Genomic DNA, 24,671 nt, shown 5'->3' on the forward strand with positions numbered 1-24,671 from the left:
CTGGCCGTGTGTTTTCATGCCCGCTAATGTGTATTGGGGGTAGTGTCGGCTGCCTCAGAGCCAAGCCTCTGGCTGAACCGACAGCTGAGCAGCGTCCGTCTCCTCTGTCCCCCAGACATTGTGCGGAGCGCCATCGCCCTGGACAAGCAGAAAGGCTGCAAGACGGCCCAGCACCCGGACGTGATGCTGGAACTGCAGCGAGAGAAGGCGGCTCAGATGCACTTGGTTTTGTTAAAGGAGCAGTTTTCCAACACCTACAGCAACCTGACGTTAACAGGTAAGGCTGCAAGGCCGGCTCTGGCTCCCGGAGCTGGGGCCAGGCCGCGGTTGGCTGGGAGGGACTGGAAAGCCAGCGACACTCCAGCGTGTACCGGGCGGGGACAGGGCCTGAGAAGGGTCCCCTCGCCGTGGCTGGAGCCACACGCTCAGGTCACGGGAGACACCCAAGGCCAACACAGATGCTGCCGTTAAGCGTTGCCGTGGAGACGCACAAGGAAAAGGCGAGCCAGCGGCCTCCAGAGTGAGGCTTCAATTCAGCTTTTCTAATGAGCCCGGTTCGCTGAGCGCAGGTGTTACAACAGGGTGTGGCACAGCTCACCTGCCCCATAGTCCCTGCCCTGAGTCAACGCACCGTGGCTGGAGCCTGGCCAGGTGTGCCGGCGTCCTCGGCCGGCTGTGCTTGTGCCGGCGTCCCCGGCTGGGTGTGCTTGTGCCGGCGTCCCCGGCCGGGTGTGCTTGTGCCGGCGTCCCCGGCCGGGTGTGCTTGTGCCGGCTTCCCCGGCCGGCTGTGCTTGTGCCGGGGTCCCCGGCCGGGTGTGCTTGTGCCGGCGTCCTCGGCCGGGTGTGCTTGTGCCGGCGTCCTCGGCCGGGAGTGCTTGTGCCGGCTTCCCCGGCCGGCTGTGCTTGTGCCGGTGTCCCCCGGACGGGTGTGCTTGTGCCGGCGTCCTCGGCCGGGAGTGCTTGTGCCGGCTTCCCCGGCCGGGTGTGCTTGTGCCGGCGTCCTCGGCCGGGTGTGCTTGTGCTGGGGTCCCCCGGCCGGGTGTGCTTGTGCCGGCGTCCTTGGCCGGGTGTGCTTGTGCTGGGGTCCCCCGGACGGGTGTGCTTGTGCTGGGGTCCCCGGCCGGGTGTGCTTGTGCCGGCGTCCTCGGCCGGGTGTGCTTGTGCCGGGGTCCCCCGGCCGGGTGTGCTTGTGCCGGGGTCCCCCGGCCGTGCTGAGTGGCGGGTCCCTGGGGTTTGCTGAGTGTGGCAGAGGGACTGTGCCGAGTGCTGTAGGTGGCAGCTCCAGGCACCTGGCGCAGGGGCCAGGTGGCAGAGCACAATGCAGAAGCAAAGAGAGGGCTGCAGACCTCTCCCTGCTAAGCATCCATGTCAGCTGGGGCTGCAGCAATTACTAAATTTGGAGTCTTAGCTGCAGTTCATTTTTTCTCCGACATGCACTTTGCATGAACCCAGTAAATACTAAAGAGCAAGGAGAACCTGATAATGGCCCAGGCGAGCGGAGACGCTCTGTTCCTGGTAATGTTTGCATTAGCTGGGGGAGAACCTGGAGGCGGGAGGGGACACCCGAGAGGGCTCAGGTCTGCAGGCGGTGAGGGGCAGAGGAGGGGGTCCCGCGGCTCACAGCCGTCGCTCCTGCAGCACAGCAGAATTAACCAGACGTTTCAAGGAGGAGCAGGGAATGGATCCAATCGAGGCTGCTCAGTGGGCGGCTGGGGGTGGCAGTGACTGTGGTGGGGGTGGCAGACTCCTGGGGTAGGGGGCGGAGGGAAGGGAGCAGAGATTGGTGCTGTCTGTGCCGCCTGGTGTGTTCCCGGCCTGGCGGCCCCTCCCTTGCAAAGCTGCAAATCTCCCAGCAAAGTGAGACCCGGACCACAGACCCCTCCTTCTGTGTCGTCCCGGCACGAGGGGCAAACCAGCACGAGCTACCAGTGAGCTTCCCCCTTCCTTCCCCCCCCCGGCGCTGGCTGCGTTGGAGCTGGGGCGCCCGTGGGACCTGGGCACAGGGGCTTTGGCCACGGGGCCTGTGGCTGTGAATGTGGCTGACCATGCGTTGGCCAGAGAGCCGGGCGTTTGCGTGGGCTGGTCAGAGCCATTTCCTGGGCTCACTAGCACAGTCTGCTTGGCTGTCTATTCCCAGTACGACTGTTGGACTCTGCTGCCAGCTCGCCCCGACAGCCTGCGTACTTTGCACTAACCCCACGGTCCCCAGAGCAGGGGCTGCCCTCCATGTGCTCCGGGGCACTGCTCCCGTTCGCACAGACCCTGCCCGCGCGGCTCTGGACCTGCTCACCCTTTCAGGGCTGTGGGCAGGGGAGTCCCGACGATGGGCGCTCCAGGTGCTGGGGAAGGCAGAGTCATTTCATTTTAATACCAGCGGTAAAACCATTTTAATGGCCTTGAACTCCCTTTGAATTTCAGCAGCCTAGCGCCATAATTGTTACGAAGTTTAATCTTTGATTTCACAGCCCGCGCCTGGGAACAGACTCCAGACAGCTAAGCATAATATTTAACCAGGGCTAGACTAATGTGTGTAAACATTTCCCTTCTCGGGGACTCGCGTCTCTCCGGAGTGGGCTGCGAGGCCTGGACAGCGGCTGGAGAGGGACTTCCTACCGTCGCGATCCGACAGGCACAGCGGGTGGGGGGGTCTGCTCGGAAGAGCTTTGTTAGGGGCTTGCTCACCAAGCCAGATCCAGCTGGCGCGGGCCAGACTCTGGTGGGGCTGGTGAAATGGGCGAGCCCCCCGGCGTGGCAGGTCCGCTGGGCTCACTTCCCGCACAGTCGCACTCGGCTGCCACCCCCCGAGTTCCACGCTCCCTCCTGGGGATGAGGCGCAGCGGTCAGGGAGCTCGTCGGGGATGCCTCTATTGGCGTGGGGAGCACGGCCAGACGCCCCGAGACCCCAGGAATCCAGGGTGCACCTCAGCCTGCTTGAGCTCTCTGCGCACCGCGAGGCACGTGTGGGCCAGGCCAGGCAACGCGGCCTCGGTCTGCTTTACAGACCGGCAGGGAGGGGCGAGATCCCTTCGTCCTGCAGGGCCGAGCGCCCTGTCGCAGGGAGCCGGCGGCAGCAGGCGCCTGCACAGGGATAGCCGGGGGAACGCCACCCGTTGACAGGGCAGCAAATCTTCCCCTGGGGGGCAGTCCCTGCAGGAGACCTCTTGGGAGCCAGCGGAGCACAGCGGCCAAGCTGGCCGGGTCCTATGGCCAGGGGGTGCCTGGCCAGCCAGCTGCCCTGCCCCCTGGGGAAAATCAGCTTGGCCCAGGGTCTCCAGCAAGTCCAAGATCAAGCAGCTGCAGCTGGCAGTGTGGCCTGTGGATGGCATTGTGCAGTCCGCCTGCCCGGCCGGAGACCCTCGTCAGCCCAGCGAACCCGCACGGCCGTCCTCCTGGGCTGTGCTCTGCGCGCTGCCTTGCTGCTGGCCAGGACCCCCTGGGAGGCGGGGAAGCTGGTGTGATGGCGCATTGGGGGTTCCCCGTCTCCTGCACCCCGAAATGGCACAAACAGACTGTACCAGCCAGTGGAATTGAGGGTGGTTTATTGCTCCTCCAGCACAGCGCAGCACAGATGTAATCTGGTTACAGGAACTGGGCTAGGATGCCTCAGGCCCCCTTGAGATGGGGGAGACTGGGCCCCTAAACTCCAGCTCCTCTCCCTAGGCTGTCTCATCCATCCTCACAGACAGCCACCAACCAACTAACTCACTTCCAGCCCTGCCCCCCAGCCAAGGCAGCATTCCACCTTCCTTTGTTCCTCTCCATGGGGGGTGTCTGGCCACTGGTTTGCATAGTGACTCATCCTGTTTTGCTGGGTCGTGGTACCCACGGCAGCCAGTGGGGGTTCCCCCAGAGCCAGCAGCATAGAAACCAGCCAGGTACCCCCACTACGTCACAGTTCTCCCCCCTCCGAGAGCGAACTGAGCAGGGTCACTCCGCTCGTGACCTAGGGAAGTTCGGGTCCTCTGCGCGGGAACCTGCCCTGGGGACATGGGTGCTCCCCTTGACTCAGGCCGGCCGTGGGGAGGCCCCACATGAGCTGGCTTCCCTCTGTCCACTCGCCGCAACGCTCCAGGGCGACTGGCACAGGCCTGTCCTCGGGGGTCACACCCACCCTTCCACTGGCCTTGATCTCTGGCCAGGGTCTCTCGGGCCGGGGCCATGAGCCCAGCGAGCCTTCTCTGGACAGCCAGGGCGGCTTCCACCCCCGATGCTCCATCCAGGGAGGACTTCCCCTCCCATAACTCTCTCAGCAAGCCCAGAGGGTCTATCCGGGGTAGAGACCCCCAAGCCGCTTTCCTACTGTCTTGGGCCTTCCCGCCCCTCTGGCAGGAGTCACAGGACCGGCAGTACCGCTGCACGGCTGTAAAGATTCCCGGCCAATAGAAGTGCTGGAGCAGCTTTAGCCGGGTGCTCCGGATCCCCCGGTGGCCCCCAATGGGGACATTGTGGGCCAAATACAGCAGCTTGAGGCGATACTTTCGGGGGACGACCAGCTGCCGCTGGACCCCCCATGCCCTCGCCTTCCTGGGGGGAAGCCACTCACGGAACAGGAGCCCACGCTCCCGCAGGAATCTCTCCTGGCCACCTCTCCCCCGGGGCCGAGCTGCACGGAGGCCAGCCTGGTCCCTCAGCCTCTGCAAGGAGGGGTCTGCCTGCACCTCAGCCTGGAATTCAGCTGCTGAGGCAGGGATCGGGACCTGTCCCCCACCTCTGCCTAGGTCCGGAGTCCCAGCCTGGCTGGACCCCGTGTCCACTGGGATGGGACCCTGAGGACGCTGCCAGGAGTCCTTCCCTGGACCCACGTTGTCAGCCCCCTGCTGGCTCTGGCTCCAGGTAGTGACTAGAGCCCGCTGGGATTCATGGGGCCACTCCTCTAGGTCATTCCCCATCAGCACCTCGGTGGGCAAGTGCGGGTGCACCCCCACTTCCTTGAGGCCTTCCTTCGCCCCCCATTTCAGATGCACCCTGGCTACAGGCACCTTAAACGGGGACCCGTCTATGCCCTTCAGGGTCAGCTGCGCGTGGGGTAGTATCCGCTCCTGGGCCACTATGTCAGATCGGGCCAGAGTCACCTCCGCCCCCGTGTCCCAGAAGCCCGTCACCTTCCTACCATCCACCTCCAGGGGTATGAGGCACTCGCTCCGCAGGGGCCGTCCTGCCCCCACCCGGTACACGGAGAAATCCGCCTCCTGAGAATCAGACCTCCCAGGGGAGGTGCACTGAGCATCCTTCCCCTCTCTCTGAGCTGAGGTTTGCCTGCCAGCCCCTGCCTCTGGGGCAGCCTGCCCTTCCTCCCGCCCCAGCCAGTTAACCCTGGAAAGTCCCCGGTCCTGGGACCTGGTGCACTGAGCCCTCTTGTGGCCTTTTTGCCCACAGCAATGGCAAGTTAGGCTTTGGGTTGTCTCTGTCCAGGCCCTGGCTGGTTCTCTGGGGCGCAGACGACCTGTTCCTTGGTCTCGCCCCGTAGTTGACTCCCTCCGTCGCTCAGCCGAGATCCGGTCTCTGCGCGGTTCCCTCTCTCTCCGGGACTCCCGTTCACACCCGGACCGGCTCTCCGTGAACTCATCCGCCAGTCTCCCGGCCTCCTGGGGGTTCTCTGGTCTCCGGTCCTTGAGCCACAGCCTCAGTTTGGGTGGGCACGCTTCATAGAACTGCTCCATCATGACCAGCTTGAGCAGCTCCTCTGCGGTCTGGGCTCCGACTCCAGACACCCACTTGCGGCAGTATTGCGCCAGGCGGGAGGCCAGGTCCACATAGGTCTCCCGTGGCCCTTTCTGTACCCCCCGGAACTCCTTCCTGTACATCTCGGGGGTCAGCCCGAACTTGTGCAGCAGGGCCTCCTTGACTCGGTTGTAATCCCCTGGCTGTAGGTCCTCCAGCTGACTGAGCACTCCGGCCGCCTCCTGGCTCAGTGCGGGGATGAGCTCCTGCAGCCAGTCAGCTGGGGGAACCCGTTGCAGTCCACAGGCCCTCTCAAAGGAGCTGAGGAACCCGTCTATGTCGCCCACGTCCTTCAATTGGGCCACCACGAGCCTCTCCAGGCGCCTGGCAGTCCTGGGACCCTGGGGCCCATCCGCACTTGGCGCAGCCGGTGCCCCGCCGGTTCTCCGCTCTGCCATGGCCAGCTCATGCTGCCGCTGCCTCTCTCGGTCCTGGCGCTCCTTCTCTCGGTCCTCTACTTCCAATTCCCTGATCCGCAGCTGGATCTCCAGCCGCCGCAGCTCCGCTTGGCTGGCCCCTGCCCTAGATGGGCTACGGCTTGCAGGCCTCCCGGGAGACGCTGTCTCATCTCTCCGGTGGGTTCCAGCGCTCCTCCCCCTCTCTGAGCCTGACACACTCTCAGGGGGGGTCTGGCTGCTTCCCCTGGGGACAAGATCCTGGCCCTGTGGCTGGTCATTCTCTTCCAGCTGGGTAATCAGCTGGGCCTTGGTTGCTTTCCGCACAGGCAAGCCCCTCTCTCTGCACAGCCCCACCAGCTCTGCCTTCAAGAGTCGGGCGTAGGCCATCTGCCCGCTTGGCCCCTCGGTGCAGACTCACCAGTCTAGTGCTGCAGCGCCCCCCGATTCCCAGGAACCGCTTCGCTCTGTCTCCAGCACGCCTGGCTCCAGGGCTCTTGCTTCTACTGCGCCTTGTCGCTTGCCGCTGGAAGCTCCATCCACGGGGTGCAGTGCATCCCACCCCTGACACCAGTGTGACGGCGCATTGGGGGTTCCCCGTCTCCTGCACCCCGAAATGGCACAAACAGACTGTACCAGCCAGTGGAATTGAGGGTGGTTTATTGCTCCTCCAGCACAGCGCAGCACAGATGTAATCTGGTTACAGGAACTGGGCTAGGATGCCTCAGGCCCCCTTGAGATGGGGGAGACTGGGCCCCTAAACTCCAGCTCCTCTCCCTAGGCTGTCTCATCCATCCTCACAGACAGCCACCAACCAACTAACTCACTTCCAGCCCTGCCCCCCAGCCAAGGCAGCATTCCACCTTCCTTTGTTCCTCTCCATGGGGGGTGTCTGGCCACTGGTTTGCATAGTGACTCATCCTGTTTTGCTGGGTCGTGGTACCCACGGCAGCCAGTGGGGGTTCCCCCAGAGCCAGCAGCATAGAAACCAGCCAGGTACCCCCACTACGTCACAGCTGGGTCCCGGCAGCAGCCCTGCTGCGCCGTCTCTCACGGGGACGAGTGTCTGTGCCAGCGTCGCCCCGCGGTGCTTCTGAGTGGCTCCCCTCCGGAGGTGTGCAGGGCCCACGACCATCCATCGCCTTGGCTGCAAGGGGGCCGCCCACCTCAGGGAATGGGGTGGGCGGGGAGCATGCGGCAGGCAGGAAAGGCAGCGCTGGGGCTGGCAGCGGGGCAGAAGGGCCGGAGAAGCAGCACGAGGGCGGGACGCCCGGGAGGCCTGGACCGAGGGCTCGTGTCGGAGTGAACGGGCTGGGCCGGGGCGCAGGCTGCCTGGAGCGTCGCTCTCGGGCCGGCTTGGAATCTCAGGCACCTTGCTGGTTGCTGTGCTGGGCAGTGGGCTGGGGGTGACCCCCACTGGCTGCAGCACGGCCCAGCAGGGCAGGGGGTGAGTCACTAGGCCAGGGTCTCTCAACCTAGACCAGTGGTCCCCAACCTTTTCAGGTTGGCGGGCGCCAGGGGGCGGGGACACTTGCCCGCCCGGGGGCGGCCCCCCCCCAGCCGCATGCCCGGGGGCGGCCCCCCCCCATAGCCACGGGGCCGGGCCCCCCCCCATAGCCGCGCGCCCGAGGCCGGCGCCCCCCCCCGTAAGCGCCGCTCCCCCCGTAAGCGCCGCGGGGCCGGGGCCAAGGCTGGCGCCAGAGCCGGTGCTCCCGGGCCCAGATTGCTCCGCGGGCACCAGGTTGGGGACCATGGACCTAGACTTATACCTAGACTTTAGTAAGGCATTTGATACGGTCTCGCATGATATTCTTATTGATAAACTAGGCAAATATAACTTAGATAGGGCCACGATAAGGTGGGCGCATAATTGGCTGGATAACCGTAGTCAGAGAGTTGTTGTTAACGGTTCTAAATCCTGCTGGAAAGGGATAACAAGTGGAGTTCCGCAAGGGTCTGTTTTGGGACCCGTACTGTTCAATATCTTCATCAATGATGTAGATATTGGGATAGAGAGTACGCTTATTAAGTTTGCAGATGATACCAAACTGGGTGGGGTTGCGACTTCTTTGGAGGATAGGGACATAATTCAAAATGACCTTAGCAAGTTAGAGAAATGGTCAGAGGTAAACAAGATGAGGTTTAATAAAGAGAAATGCAAAGTGCTCCACTTAGGAAGGAACAATCAGTTCCATACATACAAGATGGGAAGCGACTGTCTAGGAAGGAGCATGGCGGAAAGGGATCTAGGGGTCATAGTGGACCACAAGTTGAATATGAGTCAACAGTGTGATGCTGTTGCAAAAAAAGCAAATATGATTCTAGGTTGTATCAACAGGTGTGTTGTAAGCAAAACTCGTGAAGTCATTCTGCCGCTCTACTCTGCACTAGTTAGGCCTCAGCTGGAGTACTGTGTCCAGTTCTGGGCGCCACATTTCAAGAAAGATGTGGAGAAATTGGAAAGGGTACAGAGAAGAGCGACAAGAATGATTAAAGGTCTAGAGAACATGACCTATGAAGCCAGGCTTCATGAACTGGGCTTGTTTAGTTTGGAAAAAAGAAGATTAAGGGGGGACATGATAGCGGTTTTCAAATATCTAAAAGGGTGTCACAAGGAGGAAGGAGAAAATTTGTTCCTCTTGGTTTCTGAGGACAGGACAAGGAGTAATGGGCTTAAAGTGCAGCAGGGGAGGTTTAGATTGGACATTAGGAAAAAATTCCTAACTGTCAGGGTGGTCAAATATTGGAATAAATTGCCAAGGGAGGTGGTGGAATCTCCCTCTCTGGAGATATTTAAGAACAGGTTAGATAGACATCTGTCAGGGATGGTGTAGACGGAGCTTGGTCCTGCCTTGAGGGCGGGGGGCTGGACTCGATGACCTCTCGAGGTCCCTTCCAGTCCTATTATTCTATGATTCTATGAACCTGTCTGACCAGCTACGCCCCAAGGAGAGAAACAAAGGAAGGTGGATGCCGCCCCTGGCTGGGGGCAGGGCTGGAAGAGAGTTTAGTTTCTGGCTGGGATCATGGAGGAGACAGCCTAGGGAAAGGGGCTGGAATTTAGGGGCCCAGGCTCCCCCATATCAAGGGGGGCTGAGGCATCCTGGGCCTGCCCTGTAACCAGATGACATCTGTGCTGTGCTGTGCTGTACCCTGGAGAAGCGATACACTCCCTCTACTCTACTGGCTGGTGGAGTCTGTTCGTGCCACTACGGGGGTGCAGGAGACGGGAGAACCCCAACGCGCCGTCACACGCGCACCGCACAGCCCCGTTCTCCACCCTCGGCCTCGTGTGGGGCGCAGGCTCTGGGCTGACCTCTGGCCTCTCCCCGTTGTCTCTGGCTTGCCACAGGAGCCACGGGGCTGCAGGGCCCTTCCTTTGCCCCGCTGTCATTTGTCACCCATTGCAAATGATCACCGGAGAGTGTCCCGCGCCCCATGAACTCGCTGCCGGGGCAGGAGCTGAGCAGCGATGTCCCCTGCTGTGCCCAGATCCACGCTCAAGGTTTGCATCGGGGCCTCACCACTGGGGCTGCGCCATGCCCCACGATCCCCTGGATCCTATGAAGGGGGAGCCTGGCAGCTGAGTCACTTGCAGGCAGGAAGTGTCTCCCAGGTCCCCGTGACACGCTGACACCGCTTCAGCGGGCGGCCAGGCCCCCCGGGGCCCGAGAAACATGGGGCCGTTCGTCGTCATCCGTCCAGTAGAGAGCGCCTGCTAGGGCCCGCCCCGTGACCTCCCCGCCGGTGCTGGTATCGCAGCAGGTAGTGACTGGAAATCCAGCAGCTGGGAGCTGGGAGCTGGCTTGGAACGGCCCGTTATCTCCCATCAGGAGACGTGCTGCCGGCCAGGGCTGCCGCGCGGTCTCAGCACGGGGGTGTGCGCTGTGGTTCACAGCTCTTGGCTGCACCCTGGTGTTCCTGTGCCAGGGCTGAGTCCTGACACCTCCAGGCTTGGCAGCCCAGGGCCCCAGCATCTTGGGGCTCGCTCATCAGTTGCAAATGTGAAAAATGGCTGGAGCCCCAGCGCCTCTCGCGCGGCTGGGAGGGGCCTGGCGAGCGGCAGTGGCAGAAAATCTCGTCTTCCCAATGGTTTGGGCGTAGGGACCTGGGTGCACAGAAGGCCCCTCCCGCCATGGGGCCATGCAGCGCCGAGTGACGCCTTTCCGGGAGCGTTCCTGGGTGGCGGCTGCGTTGTTCTCCATGGCGTCCACCGGACTGGCTCTGCACTCGGGCCAGGACTGGAGGTGCAGAGGCTGGGCTGGCAGGTCGGGGGTGGAGATGTGAACGGCTGCTGCGGGGGGGAGGGGGTTGCAGAGACACCAGGCCTTAGCAGCTGTTCTCTGCACCAAGACTGGCGGTGGCAGTTCCCAGCCTTGTGCCAGGCCAGCGTGTTCGAAGTGGTGGCACCGCACCCCTCCAGAGGGCAGCCGCCTTCCGCTGTGGGGCAGCCAGGCAGCCTGTGTCTGTGGGGCTCGTCCCCAGGGGCCGGCGGGCTGCAGGTCTGAGGACAGTCTGTGCCATGGCTGCGCCTCTTGTGCAGTACAGAAGAGAGGGAAGGGGCGAGAGCTGGCGAGTCTGGTCCGGCAGGAGAGAGCCGGATAATCTTTCCACTTGGATGACGGGGCTGCCGTCTAAGCTCAGTGCTCGGCAGGGGCACTGCCTGCTGGTGGGAACGCAGTTTGGTTCCAAGGATTTGTTCCTCTGCCGACTCCAAACCATTTTTCCATCTGTTCACTTATTATTTGCAGCTTGGTCCTCTCTTCGCTGGCTTGGTTCTGACTCTCCTAATTCAGTGAGAGGAGCAACCTCCTTGGCCAGCGTGCGAAGCACGCCCATTGCCTTTGCACTAGTGACATGGAAGTGTTCTGTCTCCAGCACACGAGTGTGTGTGTGCCTGAAGCGATTAGCCCGGAGCGCGCGAGAGAAAAGCATCGGAAGCAGGCCAGTGATCCTGGGAACGAGACTGGCGTGTAGCCCACGCCCTGCGCCCTCCGGAGCTCTCCTGGCCGTCTCACACTGGATCTCAGTGGCAAGCCCCAGGCAGCGCTGAGCTTGGCTGGGACGGAGGCGTACAGATCTGCCTGCAGCTCCGGCTGAAAGCCGCCTTGGAAAGCCTGCAGTGCAGTGAGCTTGGCTTTGCAGTGTGGGGCATTTCTGACCCCATGGCGCTGTTGGTGCCCTGTGCTACCAGGTGCAATTACCGAATTTCCTAGAACAGACAGACAAAGCCCAGGAATTAGCTCCACAGCTTTCAGTGGAACAGGCAGCGCGAGCCGTGGATGCAGAGGAGAAGCTGAAACTGACTCACACAAGGTTCCATTCACTAATTAGGGGGACGTTGGAAATAAAACCCAACCTCACAATCCCTCCAGTTCTTCTCTCTGCTGGGGCATTCCAAGAGTCAGATCACCTGGGGAAGCACGGTTAAGAAATACCAGATGGTCTCTGTGCGATGCTCCAGCTGCGGACAATCACTCCCAGCCAGGCAATCTGCCGTTCTGCTGGAGCCCTCGAAAACAGCGCTGCCCATTCGTCATGCTTCTCCAGTTGCAGCCCTCTGGACAGCTTCTCTTTGCCTTGTCTGGCTCTTCCTTTCCAGTTTTTATCATCCACCCCCTCCAGGAGTTAATGTAGTAACATCCCTTCCTTGGCCATAAATCCACGCAAGAGCCAGATATAAAATAGAGCGTAGTTAAGGAAGGTTGGGAACATCTGGTTTTTACCCGTAAGATCCCGTCTGCGCTGGTCTCCTGTGACGCTGGGGCTGTTTATGCACGTGTACATAGGCAGGGAGCGGAGAACTCTGGGAGCACCCGGCTGCCGTCTGGCCCAAGGAAGTGTCGGCTCGGGGAACTCTTTACCAGGCGGATGTGTGCAAATGGGGGGATCCAGCAGGCTGCAGATGCCTTCTCCTGACAGCGGAGCGGAGGGCTCTCCCCTCTGGAGAGGGAACTCCAGAATCACCTAGAAGGGAGGCTCTGGGGCCCAGGGTGGTGGTTGATAGGAGACCTCTACCGGGATCTGCGCTCACGGTGCCCTACGGCAGGAACAAGCCAGCGACTGCAGCGCATGCAGGGAAAGGCGGGGGCACGGTGACACTAGTGTGCCTGGCTCGGGGCGTCACTTGCCAAGATCAGCCTGGCCGTGCTTTCCTCCCAACGGGTCCCGAACCCACCCGCAGGTCGCCGGCTGCTCAGGCCTCGGGGCGGGCTGTGGCACAAGCTGACGTTCCGCCGCGGCTATTTCCCTAGGTGCGGGGGGCTCCAAGCAGCTCTCCTGGAGGCTTGTTTGGAAACAAGGACATGGCCAATACGATACCGCTCACACGGGCCCTCCCAAGGGCTGCAAGCTGAAGCCAGACACATTCAGTGCAAAATAGGGTGTCAGATGTGGCTGGTGAGTAATTCCCAGCCGGGGCCCTTTGCCAAGGGCTGTGTAGCTGCCCCATCCCCAGCCGTTGTCCAGTCCAGGTGGGACGTGTTCCTCGCAGCTCTGCCCTCGGAAGTTCCCGGGCATCCTCTCGCCTCCGCCCGTGCAGGCTGGGCCATCGCAGTCTGGCCTGGGAGTCTGAATTCAAAATCCAGGCGGAGGAGGAGCTGGCGGCGGTACCCTGGGGGCGGAGTCATTGCCAGCGGCAGGGCAGGGGACAGGTGAGTGCTGTGACGCCTGAGCCCTGATGTGGCTGCAGAGCAGGGCAGTGTTAGGAGCAGGGGGACGGGACTCGGGTGCGCGCCGGGGAGCTGCAGGTCCCACTCGCCGTGCTCCCCAGAGCTGCCCTGCCCTGCCCTGCCCTGCCCTGCCCTGCCCTGCCCTGCCAGGTCCCACTCGTCGTGCTCCCCAGAGCTGCCCTGCCCTGCCCTGCCCTGCCCTGCCAGGTCCCACTCGCCGTGCTCCCCAGAGCTGCCCTGCCCTGCCAGGTCCCACTCGCCGTGCTCCCCAGAGCTGCCCTGCCCTGCCCTGCCAGGTCCCACTCGCCGTGCTCCCCAGAGCTGCCCTGCCCTGCCCTGCCAGGTCCCACTCGCCGTGCTCCCCAGAGCTGCCCTGCCCTGCCAGGTCCCACTCGCCGTGCTCCCCAGAGCTGCCCTGCCCTGCCCTGCCAGGTCCCACTCGCCGTGCTCCCCAGAGCTGCCCTGCCCTGCCCTGCCAGGTCCCACTCGCCATGCTCCCCAGAGCTGCCCTGCCCTGCCAGGTCCCACTCGCCGTGCTCCCCAGAGCTGCTCTGCCCTGCCCTGCCAGGTCCCACTCGCCGTGCTCCCCAGAGCTGCCCTGCCCTGCCAGGTCCCACTCGCCGTGCTCCCCAGAGCTGCTCTGCCCTGCCCTGCCAGGTCCCACTCGCCGTGCTCCCCAGAGCTGCCCTGCCCTGCCAGGTCCCACTCGCCGTGCTCCCCAGAGCTGCCCTGCCCTGCCCTGCCAGGTCCCACTCGCCGTGCTCCCCAGAGCTGCCCTGCCCTGCCCTGCCCTGCCCTGCCAGGTCCCACTCGCCGTGCTCCCCAGAGCTGCCGTGGGCCAGAGAGAGCGGAGATGCCTGTCAAGCCCACAGGCCTGGGTGCCACGTGGGAAGGAGGGACGCTGCGTCCAGGTCCCTGCTCCAGGGGCACTTTGGCTCTAGCCCCGGGGGGCAGTTCTAACAGGAGCATGCGGGCCCCGGAGGCCAGAGGCTAGGGCGCTCCCCGTGGCGTGGGAGACCCAGGTCCAGGGTCCCCTAGTTCGAAGTAGGGTGGCAGTGTAGACATACCCTGGCAGAGGAGGGGACTGTGCAGACGCTTTCCCCTCCTCCCAGGCGAGCGCCCGGAACCTGCAGCTCTAACGTGGGAGGCAGCAGCATCTCCGTCTCCAGCCATTTGGTGTGGAGCAAGTCTGGTGCCTGCCCCACTCCTGCAGGAAACCCCAGCGCTGCTCACGGCTACCCCAGAGCCTGGACAGAGGCGCCCCTCTCAGCCTGTGGCTGGCGCTGGCTGGCGCGGTCTCTCCCCAGACAGTATGGAAGGCACCCGGTGCCCGACTGCCCTGTGGCTCACGGAGCCATCGCAGGGGTTTCAAGGCACCTAACGCCCTGTTGCTTTCAGCATTGTAGAGCCTGGGGCCTTTGCTGCTCTGGGATGCCCTGCACCTTCTCCCCATGGCGCTGGCTGCTCCCTGGGACCCAGGACTGCAAACGAGTTTTCCAGCCTTTCTCTGCTTTTCCCGGACACGCGGAGTGGGGAGCTGGGCCTCCTAAGCTACCTGCTCTGGCTTTCCAGCCCCCCGGCTGCAGGTCCAACTCTCCAGGCGCAGGATGAAATGCCTCTGAAACCTCAGGGAGGGAGGATGAATCATTTCCCCCAGATGTGGTTTGGTTTTCATTTAACATGGCCGCCTCAGCTGGAATCCGACTGGCGAAGGAGAATTCCTCCCAGCGTGAGCAGTCTGTCTGTGTCGGAGCCAAGCCGGGCGCCCCTGCTGCCGGGCGAATGCGGCGGCGGAAGGGGAAGGGCTCTTTTCCGCTGCCACGGCCTGGCCTAGGCTGTGCACATTCATCTGTGTCCTCGCTGATTGCACGCCAGCAAGCGTCCCGCAGCGAGGCACTAATCTACTTCCCAAACGTCTCAGGAGTCCGGGGCCCTCGGCTGCCCTCGGCCGTCTGTCGGACAGCAGCTCAGCGCCGCAAGGAGAGCCAGGCTGGGTCAGACCGGCGCTCCCTCTAGCTGAGCCTGGCTGGCTCCCGAAAGAACCGATAGAACAGGGCCACTGGAGCGATCCGTCCTCCACGCCCAGCCCCAGGAAGTGGCAGTCACGGGTCGAGGGACATGGAGATGGGGCTGCGCCTGCCCATAGCCACTGTGCGCCAGGAGCGTACCTCGTTCTTTTCCGATCCCCGTTCTTGTTCTGGTCTTCGCAGCGTCCCGGCTGCGTGCTGGCTGAAGAGCCCTTCTTCATCTTAGTCCTAGCCCCCTGCCTGTTTGCTTCATGGTGCCCCGGGCTTTGTGTTAGGCACAGAGGTAAATAACGCTTCCTGCTTGGCAGAACGGGCGGGGCGGCAGGGGAGGGATCCCTGCTCTGTTCACTCCCTCTGGGGCTCCTGGCATTAGGAACATCAGAGCGGCCAGACGGGGTCAGAGCCAAGGTCCAGCCAGCCTAGTGTCCTGTCTGCCAGCAGGGGCCACCGCCAGGTGCCCCAGAGGGAGGGAACAGAGCAGGGAATCCTCACGTGATCCCTCCTCTGTCGCCCATTCCCAGCCCCTGACACACAGAGGCCGGGGCACATCCTGGCTAGTAGCCATTGATGGACCGAACCTCCAGGAATCTATCTGGCTCTTTCTTCAACCCTGTTAAAATCCTGGTCTTCAAACCTCCTGTGGCGAGGAGTTCCACAGGCCAACCGTGCGCTGCGTGAAGAAGAACTTCCTTCTGTTTGTTTTAAACCTGCTACCTGTTCATTTCATTGGGTGACCCCTCGTTCCTACGTGACGGGAACAAGTAAATCACTTTTCCTTATTCATTTTTTCCACACCACTCATGATTTTATAGACCTGTCTCCTATCCCCCCTTCATCTCCTCTTTTCTAAACTGAAAAGTCCCAGTCTTTTTAATCTTTCCTCATATGGGACCAGTTCCAAACCCTTCATCGGTTTTTTTGCCCTTTTCTGAACCTTTTCCAATGCCAGTATATCTTTTCTGAGATGAGGCGACCACATCTGTGTGCAGTATTCAAGATGTGGGCACACCATAGATTTATAGAGAGGCAATACCATATTCTCTGTCTTATTCTCTATCCCTTTCTAAATGACTCCTAACATTCTCTTTGCTTTTGTGACGGCTGCTGCACACGGAGTGGCCGTCTTCAGAGAGCTCTCCACAGTGACTCCAAGATCTCTCTGGAGTAGTTGTAGCCAAATTAGTCCCCTCCATGTTGTATGTGGGGTTGGGATTCTCTTTTCCCATGTGCATTACATCACGTTTATCAACATTCAATTTCCTTGGCCCTTTTGTTACCCAGTCGCCTTTCTGCACACCACTAATTCTCCCTACCATTAATGATTTTATCAGTCTCTCTCATATCCCCCACTAGTCATCTCTTTGAGGCTGAAAAGTCCCAATCTGCTTCGTCTCTCTTTATAAGGAATCTGTTCCCTATCGCTTAGAATATTTATTCCTCTTCTCTGTACTTTCCCAGTGGGTGAGCAGAACCATAGATGTATCGTGGCACTATGACACTTTCTGTCTTCTTATCTAGCCCTTTATTACTGGTTCCTAACATTGGCAGCTTTTTTTGTCCCGTTCCACAAAGAGCAGAGATTTTCAGAGCACTAGCCATAGGGACTCCGAGATCTCCCTTGCGTGGTAACGGCCCGTTAAGACCCCGCCGGCTTGTATGGCTCGTTGGAGCCATGTTTCCCAGGGTACGTTGCTTTACTTTTATCACCACTGAATTTCACCGGCCATTGTGCTGCCCGATCACCCCGTTGCGTGGGCGCCCTTCGGAACGTCACAGCCGGCTTGAGTGCTTGGGTGCCCTTTCCAGATGTTGCCGCTTCCCTGGTCTACCCCCGTTTCCAGATGCGGTGTGACTCTCCGAACACCCCAGGTCACACTCTGGACCTCGCTGTTCACCTCGGCATTTAGCCCTTCCCTTGGGGGCTGTCCTTTAGCCAGTCACCAGTCCAGGGGAGGCTTTGCCAAAGGCTTTCCCAGAGTTCCAAGGGCACTCGGCGCGTCGCCCCCCCGCCCCCATCAAAGAGCCCTGGTGGGCGGGGCAGGCTCGGTTTCCCTCTGCAGACTCCTCAGCGCCTTGTGCTCGCGCACCTTGGCGTGTGATGAATTCGGGACTTTTACTATCGCTTCAGCCGCTTTGCCTGGCACTGAAATTAGGCTTCTTCCTCTAACGGTCACTGCAGCGATGGAACAGGACAGAGCCTCCCTGTTCTCCTTGGCCATCGGCTTCCATGGCTTGGCACCCCCAGGTCTGCAGCTTTCTGACCCGTCTTTGAGTGTCTCCGCTCTCCTCTTTCTAGGCGTCCTCTAGGGCTCTGGACACAGGCCTCTCCTGGAGAGACGCTTCGTGCGGGTGTGGAGGCTGGTGACCTGCCAGAGGCTAATTCTCCCCTCTCAACTCTCTTCTTCCATCCAGGCCTGTGTGTCGGGCGATCTCTGACACGACTGCCCACACGAGCTGCCACCAGCTCCACGTGCTCAGAACTGACCTTTGCCTCTCCCGTTGCTGTGGGCAATGCCCCGTCTTCCATGTGACACATGCTCATAACATGGGTACCTTGGCTCCTTCCCAGACATCCAAGCGATTGCTGTGTGCGCCTTCTTGCTCCAGGGCAGACTAGGAGCAGCCATGCTGGCTCGGACTATAGCCCATCGAATCCAGTGTCCTGTTTTCCAGCCATGGCCTGGTGCTCCAGAGGGAATGAACCGAAAGGGGGAATTATCAAACGACCCCTCCCCGGCTGTCCAGTCCCAGCTTCTAGCAGTCCGAGGGCTAGGGACACGTGGAGTCTTTAGCCGTCGAGGGACCTGTCTTCCATGAACTTAGGCAAATCTCTTTTAAACCCTGTTGTACTTTTGGCCTTTGCAACATCCCCTGACAGCTGTCAGACACAGGGAGCGGAGCGACTGTCGTCAGGCCTAGTGGTGAATGTGGTGACAGACAGGCCCAGAACTGGAGCCAAAGATCAGAACCAGGCGTGAGAGTCGAGCAGGTTTGGAACAAAGCAAGAGTAACCCTAGGAGCGAGCCGGGAGCCAGCGCAGGGCTGGTGCGGGCTCAGGCCCGTGGAATCTGTCGCTGCTATCAGGCAAGGACGAGTTCCAAGCCAGGAAGTGACCTTGCGCAGAGCTGTGGTTGTAGCGTGTGCTGGGCAGGAGGAGGGCTGGCCAGCACCTGGCGACGAAGGGGTTAAACTCAGGTAGCTAGCAGAGGGGTTGGCCAGGGGCCAGGAGAACCAATCGAGACAGTGTGCTGAACTGTGAATTGGATCTAGAACCCTCGCTTGCTTGCTTTGTGTGGGAGAGTTAAACCAGGCGAGAGACACTGAATGATTTAAACCCAGGCAGGGCTGCCATGCCTCCGAGGAATTCAGGGCATGGAAATTGACTGAACCCAGAAGGAGTCATGAGTAAAAAAAAAAAAAAGAATTAGGGGCAAAGTGGATCTAGTCACAATCAGGGTAATTTTTTCTTTATTTTTGTGGTTTGGTTTGAACTGCTCTGTGTGAATCTCTGCCTCCCCTCCCCATTTACCATCTGAGAATTGTTACCAGAGACTTCCTCTCTGTTTTGATTTGTTTTCCTTAGTTGCTCTGTAACATCTAGCAACCAAGTCTGCTTTACAACGTGTATCTTTTGTTGTGTTAATACAAATCACTTTTTAAGGTGACAATTGATTCTTGTGTCCTGGGAAGTACGGAGCTGTCTGTCTGTGTGTGTCTGCATACCTCAAGAGGTCAGCAGCCAGAGACTGCAGCTTGCTTTTCTCTTTTCTTTTTTCAAGCTTGTTTGGGGCAAAAGAGCTTGAGGTTCCCTGGGGAAGAATCCAAGTGTTCACCCCTGGTTTTAGGGATAAAATCACTTGATGGTGTCAGCTATTCACTCCCCCCCCCCATTCAGTGAACCTGTGACTCCGGGGGAGTTTTTGTAACCAGAGCCAGTAGAGGCAAGGTCTATTTAAGGTCTTTGTGGGCCCCCTGGAAGTGCCAGAGTGGAGAACAGCCCTGACATGTAGCTTCCCTGAGAGTCAGCACAGATCCTGGAATACCCACCAGCACATGTGGTTACTCGGGCTCGAGTTGATTGATGGTTAATTATTGCCCTCTGCTAAAAAATGGCATCTTATTCTTACTCAGAATTTGTCTAGCATCCAGTGAGCCACCCAGGAAGGAGTTCCACAGGTGGACGGTGTGTTGTATGGTGAAGAATTTCCTTTGGTTAGTTTGAAACCTGCTGCCTGTTCATTTCATTTGGTGACCCCTCGTTCTTGTGTTATGGAAAGGGGTAAATAACACTTCCCTGTCCATTTTTGCCACATCAGCCTGGATTTTACAGACCTCTGTCATATCCCCCTTTGTTGTCTCTTTTCTAAACTGAACAGGTCTGTCTTTTGGAGCGCTCCTCATGGGGCAGCTGTTCCATGCCCTACCACCTCTGGGACCCTTCTCTGTGCTTTCCCCAATTCTAATAGATCTTTCTTTTTGAGAGGGGTGACCACAGTATTCAGATGTGCGTCACCATAGATTTAGCAAGTAACATCGACATTTTCTGTCTTATCTAGTCCTTTCCTAAAGGCTCCTACCATTCTGTTTGCTTTTTTGATGGCCGCTGTACTCCGAGCAGAGAACTCTCCCCAATGACTCCAAGATCTTTCTTGAGTGGCAACGGCTAACTCAGAGCCCATCGTATTATGTATGTAGTTGCACACTGGGAGTCATAATTGTATTACTTTGCACTTATGAACATTGAATATTCTCTGCAATTTTGTTGCCCACTCACTGAGTTTTGTGAGGTCCCTTTTATAGCTCTTCCCGGTTGTCCTGAATAATATTGTATCGTTTGCAAACGTTGCCCCTTTCCAGATCAATTATGAATATGTTGAACAGCACTAGTCCCGGTACAGACCCTGGGGGCATCCTCCTACTCCCCTCTTTTCATTGTGAAAACTGACCATTTAGTCCTGCCCTTTGTTTCCTGTCTTGTAACAGTTACTTATTCACGAGAGGACCTTCCCCTTGAATGCATGGCAGCTCACTTTGCTGAAGAGCATTGGGCTCCTGAAAGTCCACGCCCACCGTAGCGGCTGGGTCAGCCCGGGCCCTCCGAGAACTCTAGCAGAGTGGGGAGGCCTGACCTCCTTTCACTAAAGCCGCGTTGACTCTTCCCCAACAAGGCACGTGTCTCTGTGTGCCCCACAGCGCTGTTCCTTACCGTCGTTTCGACAGAAGCGGTGCTCGCCTCTCGAACGTCGGCACCCATTAGCCAGCTGCCAGCCAGCTGGCCCCGTCTGCCCACAACACCTGAATCTTAAAAAATGAACAGCAGCAAGAGAGTCAGTGCTGTGAGGGGAGGGGTAGGTCTGGCTTCAGCTGAAACCAGACCTCTAAGTAAGACCAAGAGAGTTTAGTTTCTGGCTGGGAGCATGGGGGAGACAGCCTAGGGAAAGGGGCTGGAATTTAGGGGCCCAGTCTCCCCCATCTTAAGGGGGGCTGAGGCATCCTAGGCCTGCCCTGTAACCTGGTGACATCTGTGCTGTGCTGTATTCTGGAGAGGCAATAAACTCCCTCTGTTCTACCGGCTGGTGGAGTCTGTTCGTGCCCTTTCGGGGGTGCAGGAGGCGGGGGACCCCAACGCGCCGTCACACCTCTGCTGGCAGATCCCCAACCTGCTGGGAGCAAAGGTGAGCCCGACCCTCGCAGTCCAGGACTTCGTCATGTCTAGGAACGTGGTGGAGTTTAGGTCAAGCCTGGACTAGCACACGCCTGGCTATAGGTGTGCGGTAGCTCCACCCAGCTCTTCCAGGAGGTGACCAGGGTGGATCATGACAGAGGAGATTGTGTCTTTGCCCTGGAACAAAAGCCACTGGAGATCTCAGAACCCCCTGTGAGCAGCCTGCGGTGGCCTTATTGTACTGAAATGCCCTGGACAAAGAACTCTCTCTCTCATCCTTCCTGTTCATCTTCCTTGGCCTGTCAGCCGCCTTGGCACACTCAGCCATGTTCTCCTTCCTGCAGCCTTGTGCTGCCTTGGCTCCTGGTCCTCCTTACCGCCCCCATTGCTCCTCCAGCACATCCTTCAAAGGGTGCATCCGCCCTCCAGCTTTGGGGAGGATTCCCCATGGCTCTGGCCTTCTCCCCTTCTCTTCTCCCTCTACATCTTGTCTGTGGGGCATCTCGCTGGCAAACACCAATCCACCGTCGCAGACCAGGCTCTGCCTCCAGACCTGGCTCTGCCTCCGGACCTGGCTCTGCCTCCGGACCAGGCTCTGCCTCTATGCCTCTGTCTCCTCCAGTCCAAATCAAAATCTCCACCCGGCTCCCGGCCATCTCTCCCTGCATGGCTAAACCCAGCCCTGAGCCCTCCCTCTAGCACCACCTTTCTGAGTCACTGTGGACAGCACCGACTTCCTGCCTCTTCTGCCGGTGCTGAGTCTGGGTGCCCCTTTGATCTAGGTCTCTGTGTGGCCTCACATCCAAGCTGGTCTGAGCTGGGTGATTCTTCCATGACGCCGCCTTTCCCACCAATCCCTGCAGCTAAAACGCTTGTCCAAGCACTCAGCATCTCGTAGCCCCCTCGCTGCTCACCCTTCCCCGGCCTTGGCAAATGCCACCTGGCCGTGCCCGGATCCCCTCCGAATGTTCCTGCAAAGCCCCACCCGTCCCTCAGGCTGCGTCTCCCCTCTCTGCATCCCTGCTCTGGCTTCCCCTTCTCCACGGCGTTCAGCAGGACTGCTCATCTCGGCCTTTGGAGTCAGTCCCCACCTGCTAGCATCTCTCACTCACGCTTGCCTCGGATTGGCTCACATGGCACCTTCTATTGCCCACTGGTTGCATGTTCAAACAGGCACCTCATGCTGCCTTCCTACCCACCCGCAAAGCCTTCCGCCAAACTCGTCTTTGCTGGCTACCTACAGAAATCTTGGCAGCAGCGAGGCTGCTAGTGTGCAGAGAGCACAGCCTGTCTCGCTGTCTTCCTGTCCTTCCCCACGGCCTGTGTCCGTCTTACGTTTCCATTGTAAGGTCTTTGGGGCAGGGGACACAGCACCTAGCAGAGCGGAGCACCTAGAGCCACTTAAAAACAGCAGTGGGTGCAGCGCAGGTACTTGCGGAGACAGTGTCCAACAATTCATTTTATGATCATATTGTTTGCAAATTCCCAGATCCAGGCTTTTCATTCAGAATGAGTCTTCATTTGATAGAATGCTCTGAATTTGGATTTTAGAAATTAGCCTCTTGAGCCATCTCCAAGGTGTCTGGCATGAGGACAAGTCGTTAGTCAACCCTGAAATAATCATCAAGCCGAGAAACAGCTTATTTTATATACTGTTTCTTCGAGAGTTAAATATTTCCCCATATCCAAGTGCTGATTGGAGTCTTGAGTCCTTTCCAAATGTTCAACCTGTAAAGATATTTGAGAACCCCAGGACTTAGACACTTTCCAAGAAATGATAGATTTCACTTGAACGGTCACAAATGGAAAACCACAACTCCCTATTGCTGCAAAGCAGCAGCTGTCCTACCAGGTATGGAGTGTGAGAAAACACTTTCGAAAAGCTTCAGGGATTTCCCATTATCTGGAAGGTTTTAGTGCTCTTAAAATTTGTGAAGAAAATAACGTTTTTTTCAGGCACGCAGTTGCCTCAGATAATCGGCTGCACCTGTTTGGACGCAACTCTTCACGGTTTTCTCATGTGCAGCTTGTTGCATGTGATTTTTGTTAATTTGTCCTAGAAACCTGCGTGCCAGCTAACTAGAACCTCCATTGGAAGTCTGTGCAGTTGCTAATGGCCAATCGGAGCCTTTCTAGGGGCTCATTCCATGCAAGTGCTACGGTTTGGGCCAACGGCACCTACTGCTGGATTGCCAAGAACAGTGCTCAGGACACAGGAAACGGCTGCGCCCGGGGAAGCCGGCTCTGGCCGCCATGACTGCCAGCAGGAAGCAGGGGCACAAACAGAGCGATGGGCTCAGGGAACAGAGCACAGCTGGTTTCAGGGAGGTTTGATTTAACCCTCAGGGTGGACGGCCTGCTTTGATTGGCTAGTACTCTGCCAAAATGTGTGGGTGGCATCCCGAACTGGTAAGCGGTTCCCGTCGAGAGGAGAGGAGCCGTCCAGCGTCCGAGTGCAGTATGTTCTGTAACCCGGCTCTGATCTGCGTGGAATCGGGTGTGACATAAGAGAGAACAGTACGAACCAACCGCAGCAGGTCAGGAGCCCTTGGATTTGAAATCTGCTACTTAGCCGCTGGCGCAGCCACTAATTACACAGAGTGCGGACTGTCCTGCAAAGACCTGCCTTGTTCATTTGGAGTTTCCCTTTCCTTTATCCTGCTTTGCGTGCTGCTGTGCTGACTGTGTCTGCCCCCCTCCCCCTTTGTACGCGCCCTCCTGCAGGGAGATTTCCCTTCTCTTGAGCTGGTGGTGCAGTATCTTTACTGTCCCTGGGAATCCCCGGGCTGGCCAGCACGGGTGCATATGCTAATATACGGAATGAGAGGTTGGGAGCCGTGGTCATGGGCGCCAATGGTGTTTCCATTAGTTACGTAGTGGAAGTGAGACATCTGTAGAGGCTGGTCTCCTGGCAGGAGCGGCCACGGCCGCAGGACTGTGTGGACGTAAAGGGATGTGGGTCTGTGCTGCAAGAGCAGGGGGAGAGGAGCTGAGGTGGCCAGCTGAAGCCGATCCATAGAGGCCATCTCGTTCGTAGCCAGGCCTTGTATTTCCATAATGCCTTTCGCGTTGATCTCCCCAGGCTGCCCAGACACTGACTAGCACTCAGAGCAGCCAGTTCCTGCGGGGTAACGTGAGCCACGGAGCCTGGCCCTGGCCAGGTCAGGGTCACCCAGAGCAGAGAGGAGAACGTGGCTTCCAGCTCCCAGCTCACTGTAGCCACCAGGCCACGTTTTAGACACTCTGCCCCTTGAGCTGGGGAGCTAGTGGCGGGTCGGGCCGGTGGGCAAAGGTGGCTGTGGAGAAGCCATGGACAGGGGAGGTAAATAACAGCAAGAGCATCTGAGGGCAGGGGAGGGGAGCTGCTCAGCCAGTGGCATCTGCTGGAAGGCAGCCAGAGCTGGGACTCGAGGCTGGTTCCAGTGCGGACTCAGGGATGGGCCAGGGATGCGAGAAGCCTGGGCAACAAACAGGAAGAACTAGAGGCCCTGGCCCAGTCCAAGAAACATGATTTAATTGGGATAACAGAGACTTGGTGGGATGACTCGCAGGACTGGAGCGCTGTCATGGAAGGGTATAGACTGTTCAGGAAGAACAGGCAGGAAGAAAAGGAGGAGGAGTTGCACTATACGTAAGAGAGCACTACGATTGCTCTGAACTCCAGTATAAAGAGGGAGAAAAGCCTGTTGAGAGTCTATGGGTTAAGTTTAAAGGTGCAAACAACAGCAGTGATGTTGTGATTGGTGTCTGCTACAGGCACTGAATCAGGTGGATGAGGTAGATGAGGCTTTCTTCGGACAACTGAGAGAAGCTTCCAGACCGCAGGCCCTGGTTCTCGTGGGGGACTTTAATCACCCTGACATCTGTTGGGAAACCAATACGGCAGTACACAGGCAATCCAGGAAGTTTTTGGAGAATGTTGGGGATAACTTCTTGGCACAAGTTCTGAAGGATCTGACCAGGGGCCGTGCGCAGCTTGACCTTCTCCTCACAAACAGGGAGGAACTAATAGGGGAAGTGGAGGTGGGTGACAACCTGGGAAGCAGTGATCATGAGATGGTAGATTTCAGGATTCTGACCAAAGGAAGAAAAGAGAGTAGTAAAATACACACCTTGGACTTCAAAACATACATAAATCCACGGGTCCGGACTTAATGCATCCGAGGGTACTGAGGGAGTTGGCAAATGTCAT

At 59.0% G+C, this 24,671-nt stretch overlaps 1 protein-coding gene across 2 annotated transcripts in view; it reads left to right on the forward strand.

Annotated features, from left to right (window-relative positions):
- The window catches only part of HPSE2 (heparanase 2 (inactive)), a 177,599-nt gene that overhangs the window by 25,646 nt on the left and 127,282 nt on the right, over positions 1–24,671 (forward strand). For both annotated transcript variants that reach the window (XR_012905505.1, XM_075934461.1), the window contains exon 3: positions 116–277. Coding sequence is in view for 1 of the 2 variants with exons in the window: in XM_075934461.1 (XP_075790576.1) it covers positions 116–277 (162 nt within the window). In the remaining variant the exon portion in view is untranslated. The remainder of the gene's footprint in view (positions 1–115; positions 278–24,671) is intronic.

This window comes from Pelodiscus sinensis, chromosome 8 (genome assembly GCF_049634645.1).
Source record: "Pelodiscus sinensis isolate JC-2024 chromosome 8, ASM4963464v1, whole genome shotgun sequence".
Classification (NCBI taxonomy): Eukaryota; Metazoa; Chordata; order Testudines; family Trionychidae; genus Pelodiscus; species Pelodiscus sinensis.